The 19,492-nt window shown below is 45.4% G+C and overlaps 2 protein-coding genes across 4 annotated transcripts; both read left to right on the top strand.

The window, feature by feature from the left end:
- Window positions 1-2,978: 2,978 nt before the first annotated feature.
- LOC109769116 (transmembrane emp24 domain-containing protein p24beta2) lies at window positions 2,979-6,566 on the top strand. Of its 3 annotated transcripts, XM_040390607.3 has the most exons (6): window positions 3,717-3,904; window positions 4,752-4,783; window positions 4,889-4,968; window positions 5,160-5,346; window positions 5,470-5,577; window positions 6,205-6,566. In XM_040390607.3, the coding sequence occupies exons 1-6, from the start codon at window positions 3,717-3,719 to the stop codon at window positions 6,336-6,338; spliced, it is 729 nt and encodes a 242-aa protein (XP_040246541.1). In that variant the 3' UTR covers window positions 6,339-6,566. The 3 variants fall into 3 exon arrangements, with proteins under 3 accessions (XP_073356612.1, XP_040246541.1, XP_020183444.1); XM_073500511.1 differs by lacking the exon at window positions 3,717-3,904 and adding an exon at window positions 2,979-3,301 and having other exon boundaries at window positions 4,752-4,968; XM_020327855.4 differs by having other exon boundaries at window positions 4,752-4,968.
- Window positions 6,567-6,837: 271 nt separating this feature from the next.
- LOC109769115 (peroxidase 55) lies at window positions 6,838-9,681 on the top strand. The gene is made up of 3 exons (XM_020327854.3): window positions 6,838-7,914; window positions 8,574-8,765; window positions 8,890-9,681. Exons 1-3 carry the CDS (start codon window positions 7,324-7,326, stop codon window positions 9,457-9,459), a joined length of 1,353 nt encoding a protein of 450 aa, XP_020183443.1. The 5' UTR covers window positions 6,838-7,323; the 3' UTR covers window positions 9,460-9,681.
- The last annotated feature ends 9,811 nt before the right edge of the window (window positions 9,682-19,492 follow it).

Here is a 19,492-nt window from a genome sequence, read left to right as displayed (position 1 = left end):
CAGTTGACAAACATTTAAAAAAATCCCAAGAACTTTATCTGAATTGAACAACAATTGTTGGATTTCGAATAACTTAACTGGAATTGATGAATCTTTTTCGGAATGCCAAAACCACTATTTGAATCGAGGAACATTTTTTTACTTCTGAGAACAATATTTGAAATAAAGTACACTTTCAAATTTCTAAGAACTCTATTTGAGTTGACGAACATTTTCTGAAATCCTAAGAACATTGTTTGAATTGAGAACATCGTTTTGACTTCTAGGGACACTATTTCAATTAGAGAATAATTTTTGGGTTTCCAAATACTTTATTTTAATTCATGAACATTTCTTTAATGCCAAAAACAATATTTTGAATCGAGGAACAAATTTTTGAATTCCAAGAACATTACTTGATATTTAAGAACATTCTTTAGATTAACAAGAACTTTATTAAAGTTGACGAACATTTTAAGAAATCCCAAGAACATTATTCGAATTGAGCAACATTTATTTGATTTCAAAGAACATTATTTGAATTAAAGACATGTTTTGGAATTACAAGAACATTATTCGAACCGAGGAACATTGTTTTGAAATTTCTTTTTGAATTGAAGAACATTTTTGGAATTCCAAGAACATTTTTTAATTGAGAATCACTTTTTATAATCCCAAGACATTATTTGAATTGAGCACAATTTTTGGATTTCGAAGAATTTTATTTGAATTGATGAATTATTTTCGGAATGCCAACAACATTAGTTGAATTGAGGAACATTTTGTTGACTTCCAAGAACAATATTTTAATTAAATAACCTTTTTTGGATTTCCAAGAACCTTTGTGGAGTTCCGCTCTGTGGAGAAACACCCAAAGGTGGATCACGACGATAGGGAGAACTATTGTGCGAAGCCTTCGGGCGCAGTGGTTGGAGCTCCCTCCTTGAGTGACGACTAGTAAGAACTTGCTGAAAGCACGGGCGTAGAAGCGAAAGAAGAAGCGAGGGGATTGAGCTTCCAAGCGAAAGAACAAGGGATGGGCGCTTTGTTGTTAAAGCGCATACGTTTCTTGCTCATTTCTATATGCTAGCTTACGGCGGTCATCGCTTGGCGCGAAGGTTGCTGGTTCGGTACAGTAGTAAAGGTCCTCGGATTTCCAAGCGGTTTTTCTTTTGGGATGACAAACATTTTATGAAATCCCAAGAATATTATTTGAATTGAGGAACATTTTTTGACTTTCGGGGACACTATTTCAATTATAGATCATTTTTTTGATTTCCAAGAACTTTATTTCAATTCACAAACATTTTTTTGAATGACAAGAACAATATTTTGAATCGAGGAACAATTGTTTGACTTGCAAGAACATTATTTTGAATTAAAGAACATTGTTTGGATCTCCATGAACTTTAGATTAGTTGATGAACATTTTTTGAAATTCCAAGAACATTATTCGAATAGACCATCATTTATTTGATTTCCAAGAAAATTATTTGAATTAAAGAACAATTGTTGGAATTCCAAGAACATTATCCAAATCAAGGAACATTTTTTTGAATGCTAAGAACAATATTTGAATTGAGGAAAGATTTTTTGACTTCCAGGAATATTTTTTGCATTAAAGAACAATTTTTGGATTTCCAAGAACTTTATTTGAGTTAGTGAACATTTTTGGATATACCAAGAACATTATTTGAATTGAGCAACATTTATTTGATTTTCAATAATTTTAGTTTAAAACATATTTTGGAATTTCAAGAACCTTATTCAAACCGACGAATATTTTTTGGAAATTCCACGATCATTTTGGGAATTCCAAGAACTTTATTTCAATTGATGAACATTTTTTAAATCCCAAGAACATTATTTGAATTGACAAATATTTTTTTATTTAAAGGAAATTTATTTAAATTGATGATCATTTTTTTGAATGCCAAGAATATTATTTGAATTGAGGAATACTTTTTGACTTCCGTGTATTTTATATTTGTTGACAAATATTTTTTGAAATCCCAAGAACATTATTGGAATCGAATAGCATTTTTTTGACTTCCAGGAACACTATTTCGATTAAAGATTACTTTTTGGATTTCCGATAACTTTATTTCAATTCACGAACATTTCTTCGAATGCCAAGAACATTATTTGAATTAAGGAACATTTTTTGACTTCTAAGAATATTATTTGAATTAAAGAATATTACTTGGATTTCCAAGAACTTTATTTGAGTTGACGAACATTTTTTGAAACCACAACAACATTATTTGAATTAAGGAACATTTATCCGATTTCCAAGAACATTATTGAATGATTATAGTAAGTAAGCCAACAGTGAAAATGTTGATGGAGATGAGTCTTCCCACGATGAGAGGAGTGTTGCTGATAATGATGGCTTTGATTCCCCCCTCCCGTGGGGAAGTATCCTCGACAGAATGGCTTCGTCGAAGAGCAAAAGTGCTCATGCTCAGGTTCTGCCACGAGACGATGACGCGTTGTTTAGAAAGTCTTTGATTTTTTCTAGGGAAGATGGCTTCATATAGCGGAAGATGGGCATCGGTGGACCTCCATGGGCCCCACAAGCTCACATGGCGCGCCCCAGGGGACGGCGCCACCTGAGCTTGTGGGCCCAGGGAGGGTCCTCTCTTGTATCTTTTTCTTCCAGTATTTTTTATATATTTCAAAAAATCTTAGTAATTTTTCAGGTCATTTAGAGTCTCCAGAGAATAGCTATCCCCGTTGTAGCTCTTTTTAGGTCTAGAATTCCAGCTACCGGCAATCTCCTCTTGTGATATAACTTTCAATTTAAGAGAGAAAATGCATTAGATTTGCAACAAAAAGTGTGAGCTCGTGTGGACGACGGCTAGGGCGGCGCTGAGCTCGTGTGGACGATGGCTATAGCATGACTATGAGCTCTAGAGGAGGCGGGAAACTAGGAGAGGCTCACTGCAAGTCTAATAGAGGCGAAGGCTAGGGCGGAGCTCGTTTGTGCGCTACAAATCGTGCTTCGGCATCCGATGGCCACAATCGAGAAGGCGGCTCGATTGGGACGACTCCATGCTTCTAGGCTCGAATACTTCAGTGCAGAGGACTGGCGTGAGATGTTGGAGGTCTCTACACACGGTGGTTTAGCAAGGGGTTGCTTGTGGCTACGTCGACGGCGGTCGGCGCTCTGCGGTGCTCAAATCCGAGAAAGAGAGAGGGAAAGAATGAGATGCAAGAAAAGGATAGGTCTAGGGGGTCTTGCTCATCTCGTGGGTGAGGAGGTGGATGCTGGGGAGCTGCTAGTGCACGCTCTGCCATCGCGTCGTTCTCCTAGCGAGGGGTTGGAGACGACCCTGCCCCTCTTCGGGTTGGGCTTGGCCAAAATTTAGAAAAGGTAAGGCCTAGGTACAATCACTCTTTTTTATTTCCTCACCTGACGAGGGGGATCCACCCGCTTAAATTGGTCATTTTCCCCTAAAAATCTACTATATCCGGTTCTAGTAAAAAAGTTAGGGCCAGTTCTTTTGCTAGCTTTTTTGGGCTTCTAGAATAAGCTGCCCCCTACCCAGCTTATTCTAGAAGCCCAAACAAAATTTTCTTTTTATAAGCCTATTAGTCAAGTCTTAACTACTAGGCTTCTAAAAACATAAATTTGGTTGGGCTTCTAGAATAAGCTAGGTAGGGGGCAGCTTATTGCAGCTTATTCTAGAAGCCACCAAAAGAACTGGCCCTTAATCTCTGGGCCGAGCCCGTGCATGACGCCATTACTGGAAAGTGGGCCCGAGGGTTCACCCAAAGGCCCAGAGGATGCCCAGATGAACAAGTCACGTAATAAACCCAACGAAAAGGCAGAGAAAACCTCTCGTGCGCTGCGCTCTTCTCCCCACCGAAACTCCTCCTCCGCACCCCCGCCGGAGATTCGCCGGAACCGCCTTCGCCCAAGGTCAGCTCGATCCACCCAATCTCCCACCACGCGCGTTTCGATTTCGCCCGCCGCCCCCCCCGGATCGATCCCCTCCCCTTCCTCTGAATCGATCGACCAGCCGCGCGGGACGGCTCGCGTTCGCAATTCGATTTATTTTTGGGGAAGGAAATCGCCATCTCTCCCGCGGCTAGATTCGTGAAATTTCTCGGGGTAGTCCGAGTCCCGTCCCGTCGCTGTTTGGATGCCGTGGTGCGCGCGCCTTGTGTGCGCTACTGGTTTCTCATTTCGCTGCCTGAAATTCACGGAGAGGGAGGACGCCCTCTGATTTTGGTTCCTGGGAGCGCCGTCTAGATCTAGCGGGAATGCTTGGCTCCTTGCGCTTGTGCCCTAGGTTTGGAGATGGGGAGGTAGTTTAACTCTTACCCTAGGTTACGCTTATCTGTCTGTATCTTGGTTCAGTCGGTAATTTTTCCAGTGCGGAAATTTGTACCTGTGCATCTATCCTGTGAATGAAGCAATCGCCTGAAATCTGATGCGTTAATTCACTTGTTATCTTCAGAGTCTGCGATTTTTTCACTGTAAACTCTCATACCGAGGCCACCCCTTGATGCCACAGTAGCACTAGTGTAGTATTGCCATGTAGTCATGTATTCCTGTGGATTCGAAGTCATGGATCCGTGTTGATTTGAGAAGGAGATGCTCTATGTTGGTCTTCAGTTCGGTGCCCTTGGTCGTCAGAGTTTTGAGTTGAGAAGCGCTAATCCAACTGTCATGAATGGGGTCATGTAGTTGGACTGCAGTCTTTTGATAATGCCCCCAATCGTAGTTGGACAGGGTCTAACTTGTTTAATTTTGTCTCTGCCAGTCAGATGATGGACGTGAGGGGCTTGAGATTGGGTTATTTCTTGGTCCTATGCCTTGTGCCTTTCTTGCGCCATGCTGTGGCTATTCGCTTTGTGATGGACAGGGGAGAGTGCTTCTCTCACAATGTTGATTATGCAGGGGATACAGTTCATGTATCATTTGTTGTGATCAAGGCAGACACTCCTTGGCACTACAGCGAGGATGGTGTCGATCTCGTGGTATGGTCTTTTTCTCCACATGTGCATTACTCCATTAACTTTAGCATGACGAAATATGTGCTTGTTGTTGGCAGGGAACGATAATTGGCTCACTGTCATTATTTTTGTAGTTTATCTGTATACTTCTTTCACTAAGATGATTTTCTGCAAGTCACATCCACTGAAACTGATTCAGTCATGATTTATTGCAGGTGAAAGACCCTAATGGCAATCAAGTCCATGATTCTCGTGCCAAGGTTAGTGATAAGTTCGAATTCATAGTTCAGAAGAGAGGTGTCCACCGTTTCTGCTTCACCAATAAGTCCCCGTATCATGAAACTGTGGACTTTGATGTGCATGTTGGTCATTTTTCATATTTTGACCAGCATGCCAAAGATGGTAAACTCTCTCTCTCTCTCTCTCTCTCTCTCTCTCTCTCTCTCTCTCTCTCTCATGCACATCAAATGGTGTAGAGACCAGTGTGTGCACCACTAATTCCTTTGTTCTGAAAAAATGGTGCAGAGCATTTTGGTCCTTTGTTTGAACAAATAAGAAAGTTGGATGAAGATCTGTACAACGTTCTGTTTGAACAGCACTGGCTAACTGCCCAAACAGACCGCCAAGCAATATGTAAGTTTCTCCTCTCACATTCTCTCTTATAACTTGTAAGTACTAGTGCATTGTAATATTTTAAGGCTCTCTTGTCTTCCTCTTTCTCTTTTATCCGAATAGCACCTCTGAGCTGTAACCTGTAACCATTGGCCAATGTGCGATTCTCCTGATGCTTAATGAAAAATAATTTTTAACACTGTTAGGTGCTCCAGCCTGCTATTTGTTCATCTTGTCTGAAGGTGTCAGCACAATCAACTTCAGCTACAGTTATACTCCCTCCGTTCCAAATTACTCGTCGCTGAAATGAATGTATCTAGAACTAAAATACATCTAGATACATCCATACGTGCGACAAGTAATTCGGAACGGAGTAGTACCATTTACCAACTTGAAAAGATGGCTAGTTTTGAGTTTCGGGGGCCTCTGGGTACTCCACAACTAGGATCGTGAGCATGTTATATTTTGTATCGACATCATTTTTCTAGCAGATTCCTTCTATTGCACATTTGCACAGTCTTTCTCCCCGATGTCTAACTAATTTCTGCTGTCACGTCAGAATTTTATTTACTCTGTTGCATGTTTGAAATCACCATAAAAAGCATAGTTGCTAAAGGCGTAATATTTTCCTTATCTATTGCGATGCAGTAAACGAGAACATGAGCACGAGGGCTATTCACAAGGCACTCCTCGAATCAGCTGCCCTTATCGCAGCCAGTGCTGTGCAGGTCTACTTGCTGCGACGCCTCTTCGAGCGTAAGCTGGGTACATCTAGGGTCTAATTTCTACCTCTAGCTCTCCTCATACTCACCAACCCGACTGGACTTCATTACTACAGTGTGTGGTTTCAGGATGTTCTACACCCTGTTCAGATATTCATGAGTTTTTTTCTTTGAGGATTTTGTAATTTGGGTGACACAGTATGGTGCAGCATTAGAGTGCCTTCTGTGATCCTAGTTGACCTCCTGAGTTACAGTTCAGCTATGATATCCATCAACACTTGCATACTACTCCTTCCGTTCCTAAATATAGGTCTTTTTATAGATTCCAATAGGGACTACATACGGAGCAAAATGGGTGAATCTACACTTTAAAATATGTCTATATACGTCCGTATGTAGTTTGTATTGAAATTTCGAAAGAGACTTGTATTTAGAAACCGAGGGAGTAGTATGTGCTAACTGCTTCGTGGCACAATTATGAAAATGTTTGAAACATGAAGGGCAAACAACAAGGGCTCCTAAGTTTATGTTTTGGGAAAGTTGAAGTGAGTTTTTTTTTGTAAATAAATAGGGGGATCCTTTTGTTGTCAAGCCCTCTGAACAAAATGAAAAATGGCTGGATTGAACTGAAAGGAGTGGACTGCCAGCCCAGACCTGCTAGTCTGCTTCAGTACCATTTATATGACCAATCACAGGCCATGTTTCCAATGATAAATAGATAATTTAGTTTGAATTATCCAATCATCTTGTGATTCTGCTATGGTTCCTTGATCTGATTGCCTGGACTTACAAGAGATCTCGATCGTCAGACGGTGCCAAATCCAAGGAGAAGAAACAGTTGGAACCCATGTGCAGCCCAGCCTCACTTAACCCAAAATTCCTCTTCTCTCTAGATTTGATTGGTTCCAGAGCGTCTCAAACTGATGAGCATTTGAAAAGTCCCAACATGATTGGCAACTTGGCATGGCCGTCTCTCTATCACTAGCATCGAGCCAGGAATATATCCCTTTTCAGTGCCAGGATCATAATCTATGCGCTTTTAAAAATGGTTCACGTAACTAACGGACACTTCCTCTGTGGGAATAATATCTTTCAGCAAATCGTATTACAGATAATACAGCTGCCAGCTTCCATTATCCTCAGCTCAATCATCATCTGTATAATAGTTCGAGATCAAGACGAAAAAGAGAGAGGAAAAGCTGTATACATAGGGAGGCCCATCTTTGCTGTCCCCTGGCCCGCCTCTCACTGTCAGTCACTTGTAGCTGGAGTGACCAGTGAGGCAGCAGCAGCTTGTAGCTATAGCTGCCTTCTCCCCACGGGAAACCAAAATTCGATTCCAACACGCACGCGCACGCGCACGCGGAAGCATCGCACCTCCGAGCGGCTGAGCTCCAGGGTCAGGGCCATGGAGCGGCGGAGAAGGGGCGGCTGCTTCTGCTTGCTCGCCGTGGCGGTAGTGGTGGTGGCGGCGGCGGCGGCCGTCGGCGAGGCGAAGCTGTCGCCGGACCACTACCGCAGGACGTGCCCGCGCGTGGAGTCCATCGTGCGGTCGGCGGTGGCCAGGAAGGTGAGGGCGACCTTCGTCACCGTCCCAGCCACCCTCAGGCTCTTCTTCCACGACTGCTTCGTCCAGGTGAGCCGCCGCCCGCCGCTGAGATGGATCCATCCACGCATCGTTGGTTCCTCTGAGCTCTCTCTCGAATCAGATTCTTTTCTTCCCTGTAAACTCCCATGATCTCGTCACTGCTAGAGGAAGAGGATTTCTTACAGTTGCAGGACATGTAGCTAGTTGCATTTGCAGATCAAATTGCAAGCACTTGCAAGTTGCAGCCAGCTGCTTTTCCAGTTTCCAGCTCAGCGGCACGAGCAGCTTGTCCTGCACGCACTAGTGATGTGACCCCACTAGCCAGGCACTGATTGGTCCCATCTCGAGTGAGTAGATCACAATGTAAATGGCTGATTAATCTGCCTGTCCCAGCAAAGCAGAGAGCATTTTGCACTTGATGAGTAGTACTTTTCTCAGCGAGGTTAGGTGGAGATCAGGTCAGATCAGACAGAGTGGCAGATAATTGCTGGCTTCGAGTGCGAGTGCGCGTGGGCAAAGCTCGCTCGATCGGCCCCCGCGATCACGCGCCCGTCGCTTCGGCCATGTGACCGCACGACCTCCCTGTCAACCCGGCTGCTTTGCCGCGTCCGACGTGGCCAACCACGTGGTCCACGTCATTTGAGGATGATGGTCTATCTTTTTACTGCTCATGCTCATGCGGTGCGGTGGCATGTTTTGTTGGGCAGGGCTGTGACGCGTCGGTGATGATCGCGTCCAGCAGCAACGACGCCGAGAAGGACGCGCCGGACAACCAGTCCCTCGCCGGCGACGGCTTCGACACCGTCGTGCGCGCCAAGGCCGCCGTCGAGAAGGCCTGCCCCGGCGTCGTCTCCTGCGCCGACATCCTCGCCCTCGCCGCCCGCGACGTCGTCTCCATGGTTAGTCATCGATCACGCTCCGCCTTCATCTTGCCATGCTTCACATCGCACGTCCTGTCGTGCCCTGTGATCCTGTCCCTGACAATGCGCGTCTGATCCCTGTGCCGGTGCACGGCGATGGCAGTCGTCGGGCCCGAGCTGGACGGTGGAGCTCGGCCGGCTGGACGGGCTCGTCTCCAAGGCCGGCGACGTCACGGGCAGGCTGCCAGGCCCGGACATGCAGCCGGACGCCATCACCGTGCTGTTCGACGGCAACGGCCTCGCCGTGCACGACATGGTCGCGCTCTCGGGCGCGCACACCGTCGGCTTCTCCCACTGCGCGCGCTTCGCGGGGCGGCTCTATCGGCGCGGCGCGGTGGACCCGTCGTTGAGCCCGTCGTACGCGCGGCAGCTGATGGCGGCGTGCCCGCCGGACGTCGACCCGACCATCGCCGTCGACATGGACCCCGTCACGCCCACCGTCTTCGACAACAAATACTACGCCAACCTCGCCGCGGGCCTGGGGCTGTTCGCCTCCGACCAGGCGCTGCACGACGGCGCCGCGTCGCGGCCGGCCGTGCAGGGGTTCGCCGGGAACCAGACGCTCTTCTTCGAGGCGTTCAAGGAGGCCATGGTTAAGCTCGGGAGGGTCGGGGTGAAGAGCGGCGGCGACGGGGAGATCAGACGAGACTGCACCACATTCAACAGCAAGTAGGAGAGGAAACCGGCCGCCAGGCACGGTGACACTAGCTTTGTAACCGAGAAGAAAAGTTATACGGTCTCGATGCATTGATAAAAAGAAAAAAAAACAGTATAATGCACGCAAGTAGCAAACACAGTCTGATCTAAAACTGTCTACAATATTCTTCATTGTCATGTGCACTACTGGTGCAGCCAATGGATCTTGTTTCTCGCTCTCAAAGATAGAGCTCTTTTATCTGAATGCTAGTACCCCAGGTGGAACAAAACTAACAGTTTTGCTTCATCTGCACACCGCCTCAAAACATACCTTACAATGCCACATTGAGGACACATTAACCCTTCATAAACAACAATCTACACTACAGTGGTGATCGATTAGCCAAGCCAATAAAGATAACCAATCCCAAATAGTAATAGTATATATATTTTCCCATCTCAAGGTGGACATGTAACATACTCTGGCGTAATAGAAATTTATAAATTACAGCAAAATCACTGCAATTGGTCATACCAAAATACAAAGAGTTTGAGTTCAAACTTGCAGACATACCATGTCACAAATTAAGCGGTCACAAAGATCATATACTCAACACAAACAACACATGCCACTTGTGATGAGGCCAAACAGCACAACCACCGAACCACAGTAAACAGAGGAGAAGAGCAGTAGAGTGCAGGACATGTGATGCGGTGTCACACGGTATCCAACTGGATGGTCCTCCTCCCTTTCAAGGATGCCTGCATGATAGAGCAGCGCCCATTGCGTGAGCTGCTCTATGTGCGCCTGACATTATCTGATGGTGCAGCATATAGCAGCATCTCAGCCCAGAAATCAGCCAGCACCTTCCAACATACCTCCTCTGGCATCTATCTGTTCCAGTTGCTTCCCCAGACTGACACTTCTCTCGAAGACTGTATTTGGCGCTTCAGTTATATTTATCTCTCTCATGGCCTCATACTTGTTTCTCCCACCTTGAAAAATCATACTCCCTCCGTAAGTAGTGATCTAAACGCTCCTATATTTGTTGCGTGTCCTGCAGCCAAGTCGAACACAAGCTTTGAGTCAGACTCCTGCCCAGGCAGAAACTTTGCCCCGGAGATCGGCAAAGTACGCACAATACTTGGACAGTTTTGTGGCAACATCGCGACTGCGCATCTCAACGTCTTGGCAAGGATGTTTCGCTGCTGCCATCTCAACGTAACATGTTGCAATGTGCCAAGTCAATATAATAGAGATTGTCTCTGAGCGCACAGCCAGTTCACAAGCCCATAAGAGGTGATTTGCTTCATTTGACCGCAACGATGATTTCCCATTCGTTAACACGCCCTGAGTACGGATAAGGGATCCGACAAGTGCCTTCTTTACTTCTGCAGGCAACTCGACAGGTTTATCGGGTTTCCTACTGTTGGTGGTCCTTGTGTTGCAAAAGTAGGATAGCTAGAGGTCCTATGTGTAAAGTCGCAACTCTGTAGATATCCTATACAGGAGAGTGAATCTAGAGTGAGCTATTCCCGACCAAAACTTCCAGAGTACTCTTCCCCTTTTCTCCCCTCTTCTCCTCCAAACTCTAATCTCTAATCTTGGAGAGGATCCAGTGAGTGTGAATCAACATGGCATCAGAGCTTTGGCAAGATCCATCCTGGTGACGCTTGTGTGGACATTGCTGGGCGTTCGGGAGGTGAAGGCAGCGGAATTGAGACCCAGTACGGCGGTGGGGAGTCGAATCGGGGCTACCTGAAGAAGGTTGCGGGGCTCCCTGGATCAGAGAAAAGAGGAGCAGAAGGTAAGAGGTTGTTGTTGTTTCGATTTGGAGAAATAGGGGACTGCTGCTGCAGATTTGGGGAGGAAGAAGAGAGATTGAGGGCTGCTGCTGTGTGGTCTCTGAAAAGGGATAAAGGGATAGCAGAGAGCAGCAGAGAGCTTGTAAAGAAGAGAGATTGAGCACTGCTGCTGCTTTTGCTGCTGAGTGTGGAGGAATTGAAGATATGGCAGGCAATGGTAGTGCTCCAGGGGCAGTCACAGCAGGGGAGCTTGCTGCTGTCTTGCAGGCCATGGATGAGAAATATCAGGTGTTGTTTGATGCGATTAGCTAGCAAGCAGGGAACTCAAGATCAGAAGTGGAGACAAAAGAGGAGATACATCCTTTGTAAATGCCCCATGTAAAATTAGAAGGACCAGAAAATTATGTGAGCTGGGCAGAGCATGCCGCATGCGGAGACCATCTTGGTTTCCAGGAAGCTTGAAGCTTACATTCTAGGCACAGTGGAGAAGCCTATGGATGAGAGTTCCAAAGAAGGTCAGAAGTGGAAGATGACAAATGCACTAGTGAGGGCGTGGTTATTGAGCTCTCTATCACCTCAGATTGCCAAACAAGTTGAAAGGATTAAAGAAGCTTATGAAATTTGGAGGTTATTGAAAGGGACATTCTCAGGAGTAGGAAACGAAATGCTTGCTTGCAAGATTCAAAAGGAGTTACAAGATTTGTGCCAAGGCGAGAAGACGGTGGTTGACTATGTTTCTAAACTAAAATGACTTTGGAGCGATTTGGATTATTATGATCCAATCGAGATGGAGTGTGGCAAATGTATTGAAAAATACAATAAATGGACAGAGAGAAGGCGTGTTAGGGATTTTCTGAATGGACTTAATCCCAAATTTGAGAATAGGAGGGCAGCACTTTATGGCAGTGGCAAGTTACCTCCTTTGGAGCAAGCGATATCTGCGATCATTAGCGAGGAGACATGCCTGAAATTGGAGGTTGGAGGACCATCTATGTAGGGCATAGCACAGAGGCGTTCAGCCCTTCTTGTCACATAAAATGCAAATAACCAGCGGTTTGGGTTGAACACATCCGAACGAAATTGCTTTGAGTGTGGCCAGCCAGGGCATATAAGATCATCTTGTCCTCAATTATTTGGGGGTGGACGTGGAAGAGGTCAAAACTGGCACGGCAGAGGTCGTGGACGGGGGCTTGATGGGTGTGGTATTGGTCGTGGCCGTGCAGCAGGTAGGGCAAATGCCTCAGTTATGGTAGATGAACACTCTCAAAATGTGAACGTGGAAATGAGCTCGGATGACTAGGAGAAGTGGCAGCAATTTAAAGGGTTAAGGTTAGGTGATAAGCAAACTATTGAAGCGCCCACAACACCATCCTCTGCTGCATCTGCAAATTTTAGTGGTAACATTCCTAATGCTCATACTTCTAATTTTCGTGATGCACCATGGTTAATGGATTCTGGTGCATCTAGACATATGGCTGGTTCACACAAGAAATTTACTAATTATGTCTGCGAATTGAGAGGGCAAAGTGTAAATTTGGCTGATGGTTCCACACAAACTATTATGGGTTCAGGGACACTCATGTGTAACTCTAATATGCCCCTCTCATCTGTGCTACATGTTCCTTCATTTCCAATTAACCTTCTGTGTATAAGCTGCATTACAAGTGAGCTGAATTGTGTTGTCATCTTTTTCCCATCATGGTGTTTAATTCAGGAACTTGGGACTGGAAGAAGACTTGGGACAGGGAGCATGCATGATGGATTGCATTATTTGGATGATAATACATCACCGGCTGTCGCTGCTGCTCTATCCTCTTCACCACTTGAAGAATTTATGCTACAACACCGAAGACTTGGGCATATTTCTTTTGTTATTCTGGGTGAGCTTTACCCTAATCTCTTTAATAAAGTTAGAAAGGAGGACTTGGTATGTGATGCTTGCCTATATGGAAAGCAAATCCGCAGCACTTATATTCTATCTGACCATAGAAGTGATGTCCCACTTTAGACAATACACTCTGATGTGCGGGGTCCTAGTGGAGTAGTGTTTATCAATGGATATCGTTATTTTGTTACCTTTATTGACTGTTGTACTAGGGCCACTTGGGTGTATGTGTTGAGGAACAAAAATGATGTATTTGAATGCTTTAGAGATTTTCATAATATGATTATGACTCAGTATGATGCATGTGTTAAGGTATTTAGGACTGATAATGGCACGGAGTATATAAATAGGGAGTTTGATGGTTATTTGTCGAGCTTTGGAATAATGCATCAGACTACCTGTCCGGGTACCTCTGAGCAGAATGGCTTAGCTGAGAGAAAGAATAGGCATTTGTTAGAGGTAACCCGCTGTATGATGATGGCTATGAATGTTCCTAAGTTCTTATGGAATGAGGCAGTAATGACAGCAGCATACCTAATTAATAGAATGCCATCTAGAGTCCTTGGGTACAAGACACCAGTAGAGTGTTTAACTGGCAAGACTTCTTATGTAGTTCCGCCAAAGGTGTTCGGGTGTATGTGTCTTGTGAAAGATTACAGGCCATCTGTTGGAAAGTTAGATCCAAGGGCTTTGAAGTGTGTGTTTGTGGGGTATTCTGGGAAGCAGAAAGGCTATAAGTGTTGGTGCCCATCAGAAAAGTGAATGTTCGTGAGCATGGATGTAATCTTCAGGGAACACATACCATTTTATGGAGAACCTGTAGATTTAACCGATGTATTTCCTGATCTGTTTCCTAGTGATGTTTCAGACCCGGTCAACAAGGCAGGGGGAGAAAAAGGAGAAGAGAGCAACTCTACACCATCAAAGCAAGTGGTGGTTGGAGCAATACCACTTAAGGACGGGAATGATGATAGAGATGTTGATCTTAGAGGAGGACAAGAGCAGATGCAAGGGGAGCAACAATATACATCAGCTGAGGCTATACGGTGGTCAAGGCCGAATGAAGAACAAAATCTATAGGTATATACACGAAGACGTAAACCTGAGGAAGAACAAGTGCAAGGGGAGGAAATCGGTTTACGGGAGGATGATTCAGAAGCAAAAATTCAATCCGACATGCATGATTCAAGTTCACAACCATCAGCTTCACCTCATACTCCATTACCATTCTCCACAAGCGATGGTACACCTCCTCTCACTTATGATGACTTAGATGTTCATATTGCTCATAGAAAGCAACCGCGCACTACTGCTGGAAAATTGCCCTCTAAATTTGCCCCATATGATATCTCCAATTATGTTTCATACTCTTCTGCCAGGCCCCTATATAAGTCATTTATAGCTTCCTTGCATTCCGCCGTACCTATACCACGTGATTGGCAGGAAGCGAAGCAATATCCAGAATGGAGGGCAGAAATGTTGGAGGAAATGGCGGCTCTTGATAAGAACCAAACATGGGTACTTACTTATCTACCTGGAGATAAGAAAGTTGTGGGTTGTAAATGAGTATTTACAATTAAGCAAGCTCCAAACGGTAAAGTGGAAAGATATAAGGCTAGGCTAGTAGCAAAAGGGTACAATCAAACTTATGGGGTGGATTATGATGAAACGTTTGCTCCGGTAGCAAAATTGAGTATTGTCAGGACTTTAATCTCGATAGATGCAAATCATAAGTGGAAATTGTTCCAGATGGATGTTAAAAATGCTTTTCTTCACGAAGATCTGCAAGAGGAGGTTTATATGGAAATTCCTCCTGGGTTTAGTAGCCAGGAAACAGAGGGTAAAGTGTGTCGGTTAAGAAAATGCCTTTACAGACTGAAACAGTCTCCTAGGGCATGGTTTGGAAGGTTCCAGAAGGAAATATGTTCCATGGGGTATCGACAAAGCAATGCAGATCATACCCTGTTCTTTAAATGTCAGCGTGATCAGATCACTATTCTTCTTGTTTATGTAGATGACATTGTGATTACAGGCAACAATGAGGTGGAGATATCTCACTTAAAGAAGATGCTAGCAAAGTCATTTGAAGTCAAGGACATGGGATATCTTCACTACTTCTTGGGCATTGAAGTTGCATATGGCCCAAAAGGTATTTATCTCTCACAAAGAAAATATGTGCTTGATTTACTTGAGGAGACGGGGATGCTAGGATGTAAACCTGCAGTTACTCCAATAGAACAGAATCATCGAATCATGGCAGATGGTGGTGATCCCGTTGATAGGCACCAATACCAGAGGCTAGTTGGGCGATTAATCTATCTATCACATACAAGACCTGATATTGCGTATGCTGTTAGTGTCGTAAGCAGATATATGCATGACCCAAGGAAGCTATAAATGACTTAGATGTTACACCGAATTAGAGGGATACTTAGATGTTGTGAATAGAATTCTAAGATACTTAAAGAGTTGTCCTGGGAAAGGAATCTTGTTTTCTAAGGGGTAGAGGGTTACACCGATGCGGACTGGGCTGGATGCTTAGATGATAGACATTCAACTTCGGGCTACTGCATGTTTGTGGGAGGAAATCTGGTTAGTTGGAGAAGCAAGAAGCAGAGTGTCGTGGCTCGCTCGACAGCAGAAACGGAATTTAGGTCCATGGCCTCGGGTTTGTGTGAACTAATGTGGTTGAAAACATTACTAACCGAGTTGCAGCTGCGGACTGATGCATCTATTCAGGTTTATTGTGATAATCAAGCCACAATTAACATAGTGAATAACCCAGTTTATCATGATAGAACTAAACATATTGAGATAGATAGGCACTTCATCCGAGAGAAATTAGATGAAGGGTTATTCCAAATTAGTTATGTTAAGTCTGTAGATCAGCTTGCAGATGTATTAACAAAAGGAATAGGTGTTGTATCATTTATGAGGATTTGTAACAGGATGGGGCTTATTGACATCTTTGCCCCATCTTGAGGGGGAGTGTTGGTGGTCCTTGTGTTGCAAAAGTAGGATAGCTAGAGGTCTTATGTGTAAAGGTGCAACTCTGTAAATATCCTATACAGGAGAGTGAATCTAGAGTGAGCTATTCCCGACCAAAACTTCCAGAGTACTGTTCCCCTCTTCTCCCCTCTTCTCCTCCAAACTCTAATCTCTAATCTTCGAGAGGATCCAGTGAGTGTGAATCAACACCTACTGACCTCCAATCTGTGAATGCTTCAACTGATCAGCCCGTATGGAGTACCAAGCAATGACGACATAATTTTCTTCAGCTTGCTGAACGAATTACGATTAGGATTAGTATCATAACTGATTGAATCAAGAAACGAGTACTGATACGTCTCCATCGTATATACTTTTCCAAACACTTTTGCCCTTGTTTTGGACTCTAACTTGCATGATTTGAATGGAACTAACCCGGACTGGCGCTGTTTTCAGCAGAATTGCCATGGTGTTATTTTTGTGCAGAAATAAAACTTCTCGGAATGACCTGAAACTTCACGGAGAATATTTTTGGAATTAATAAAAAATACTGGTGAAAGAATCAAGACCAGGGGTCCACACCATGTCCATGAGGGTGGGGGGCGCGCCTACCACCCCTGGGCGCGCCCCCTCTCTCTTGGGCTCCCTGAGGCTCCACTGACCTCAACTCCAACTCTATATATTCACGTTCGGGGAGAAAAAAAATCAGAGAAGGATTCATCGCGTTTTACTATACGGAGCCGCCGCCAAGCCCTATCTCTCTCGGGAGGGCTGATCTGGAATCCGTTCGGGGCTCCGGAGAGGGGAATCTGTCGCCGTCGTCCTCATCAACCTTCCTCCATCACCAATTCATGATGCTCACCGTCGTGCGTGAGTAATTCCATCGTAGGCTTGCTGTACGGTGATGGGTTGGATGAGATTTACCATGTAATCGAGTTAGTTTTGTTAGGGTTTGATCCCTAGTATCCGTTATGTTTTTTTGAGAGATAGTATCCATTATGTTCTGAGATTGATGTTGCTATGACTTTGCTATGCTTAAAGCTTGTCACTAGGGCCCGAGTGCCATGATTTCAGATCTGAACCTATTATATTTTCATGAATATATGTGAGTTCTTGATCCTATTTTGCAAGTCAATAGTCACCTACTATGTTTTATGATCCGGCAACCCCGAAGTGACAATAATCAGGACCACTCGCGGTGATGACCGTAGTTTGGGGAGTTCATGTATTCACTAAGTGTTAATGCTTTGGTTCAGTACTCTATTAAAAGGAGGCCTTAATATCCCTTAGTTTCTAATAGCACCCCGCTGCCATGGGAGGGTAGGACAAAAGATGTCATGCAAGTTCTTTTCCATAAGCACGTGTGACTATATTCGGAATACATGCCTACATTACATTGATGAACTGGAGCTAGTTCTGTGTCACCCTATGTTATAACTGTTGCATGAGGAATCGCATCCGACATAATTATCCATCACTGATCCAATGCTTACAAGATTTTCACATATTGATCTTTGCTTAGTTACTTTACCGTTGTGTCGATGTACAAAAGGAGGGGCGCACTTTTGTACCCCTTTACCTGTGCACGGGCAGTCGGAGCCGCGCCCACGGTCACACCAAGCAGAACAGGGGAGGTGAGCCAAGGTAAGACCGAAGCCCAAGATAACCAGAGCAACACCAAGGCCAAGACCACAAAGAGCAGAGGGACGAAGCAGGTTCCCCCGGCAAAACCCTTGCCGGGGCAGCCTCAGCAGCCCCGGCAAGACCCTTGCCGGGGCAGCTTGCCCCACACCAACAGAGCGAGCCACCCTTGAGCCCACGGTCTCCAACATCACGTTGGGCCAGGGCTCGGGAGGCACCTCCATGGTGGCATGCAGATCTTTGTGAAGACAAGGAACACCCAAGATCAGATGAGGATTAGAAGACGACGATCCTCGGCAAGATCCTTGCCGAGGAAAGCCACGAGACCCCCGGCAAGGTCCTTGCCGTGGACAACAGCGCGGCACGGCAAGACCCTTGCCGGGCCACCCGGCAAGGCCCTCACCAAGGACGCCAACAGGGCCACCGCCAGGCCCGCGCCAACCAAGCTTCCACCGCCATTCGCATGCAGCTGCCAGCTCAACCAGCTGAGCAGGCGCCTGCGTGGCAACATGCAGCTCCCGGGCCAACTCGTCAAGCGCCTGCGTGGCGGCATGCAGATCTTCGTGAAGGCTCCACCACCGCACCACCTCAGCTGCCTGCCTGCCTACATGGCACCGCACGCATCGCTGGCCAGGGCGCGTGTCGAAGCGAGGAGGGGCGGCGATGGACGGGACGGGCCTCGCCCCCGTCCCCGATAAAGCAAGGGGACACCTAAGCTACAGATTAAATGCGTCTTGTCCTGTAATATGAGCGATAAGCTCATAGCACTGTGCGCCTTTCCACCTCCTGTGTGCCATTGTGGCAGCCCCTTTCGACTATAAAAGGAGGCCCATGGCATACTAGAGAAGGATTCGGCTCTTTCGAACCACGCACTCACCACAGCTAGTTCGAGAGCTCAAGAACTCTCTGAAATACACCCACCAAAGCAGGACTAGGGTTTTACGCATCCTCGCGGCCCGAACCTGGTTAAACGATCCTTGTGCTGGTTACTGATCCTGCTCTTCTCGCAACCCTGCGCCCCGGCAACCGTAGTAGGGATTCTTGTGATCCCATAGGTGTCGTTCCACACGGACACGTTGCCACTGTTACAATTACTACAAAACTACTACTGCTACTTTTGCCACCGTTACCGTTACTTCCATACTACTTTGCTACTAAAAACTTTGCTGCAGATATTAAGTTTTCCAGGTGTGGTTGAATTGACAACTCAACTGCTAATACTTGAGAATATTATTTGGCTCCCCTTGTGTCGAATCAATAAATTCGGGTTGAATACTCCACCCTCGAAAACTGTTGCGATCCCCTATACTTGTGGGTTATCAAGACTATTTTCTGGCGCCGTTGCTGGGGAGCATAGCTCTATTCTTTGAGTCACTTGGGATTTATATCTGTTGATCACTATGAGGAACTTGAAAGACGAAAAAACCAAGATTTATCCCTCAACCACGAGGGGAGGTAAGGAACTGCCATCTAGCTCTGCACTTGATTCACCTTCTGTTATGAGTAAATTTGCGACACCTACACATGCTATTGATTCTGATAGGTCGCATGTTATTGATGATGCCACTTCTGCTATGCATGATGCTTATGATGAAACTACTTCTATGCTTCATAATACTGTGCCATTAGGTGAATTTCTTGATGAACAACTTGCTAGGGCTAGAGAGAATGAAATTATTGAAACTGATAATATTGATGAAAGTGATGATGAAGATTCTCCCCCTAGATATGAATTTCCTATTGTGCCTGA

The sequence above is a fragment of the Aegilops tauschii genome, chromosome 5 (assembly GCF_002575655.3).
Source record: "Aegilops tauschii subsp. strangulata cultivar AL8/78 chromosome 5, Aet v6.0, whole genome shotgun sequence".
Taxonomy (NCBI): Eukaryota; Viridiplantae; Streptophyta; class Magnoliopsida; order Poales; family Poaceae; genus Aegilops; species Aegilops tauschii.
Note: the sequence above shows the minus strand (reverse complement) of the source record. Positions and strands in the feature narration are given on the sequence as shown.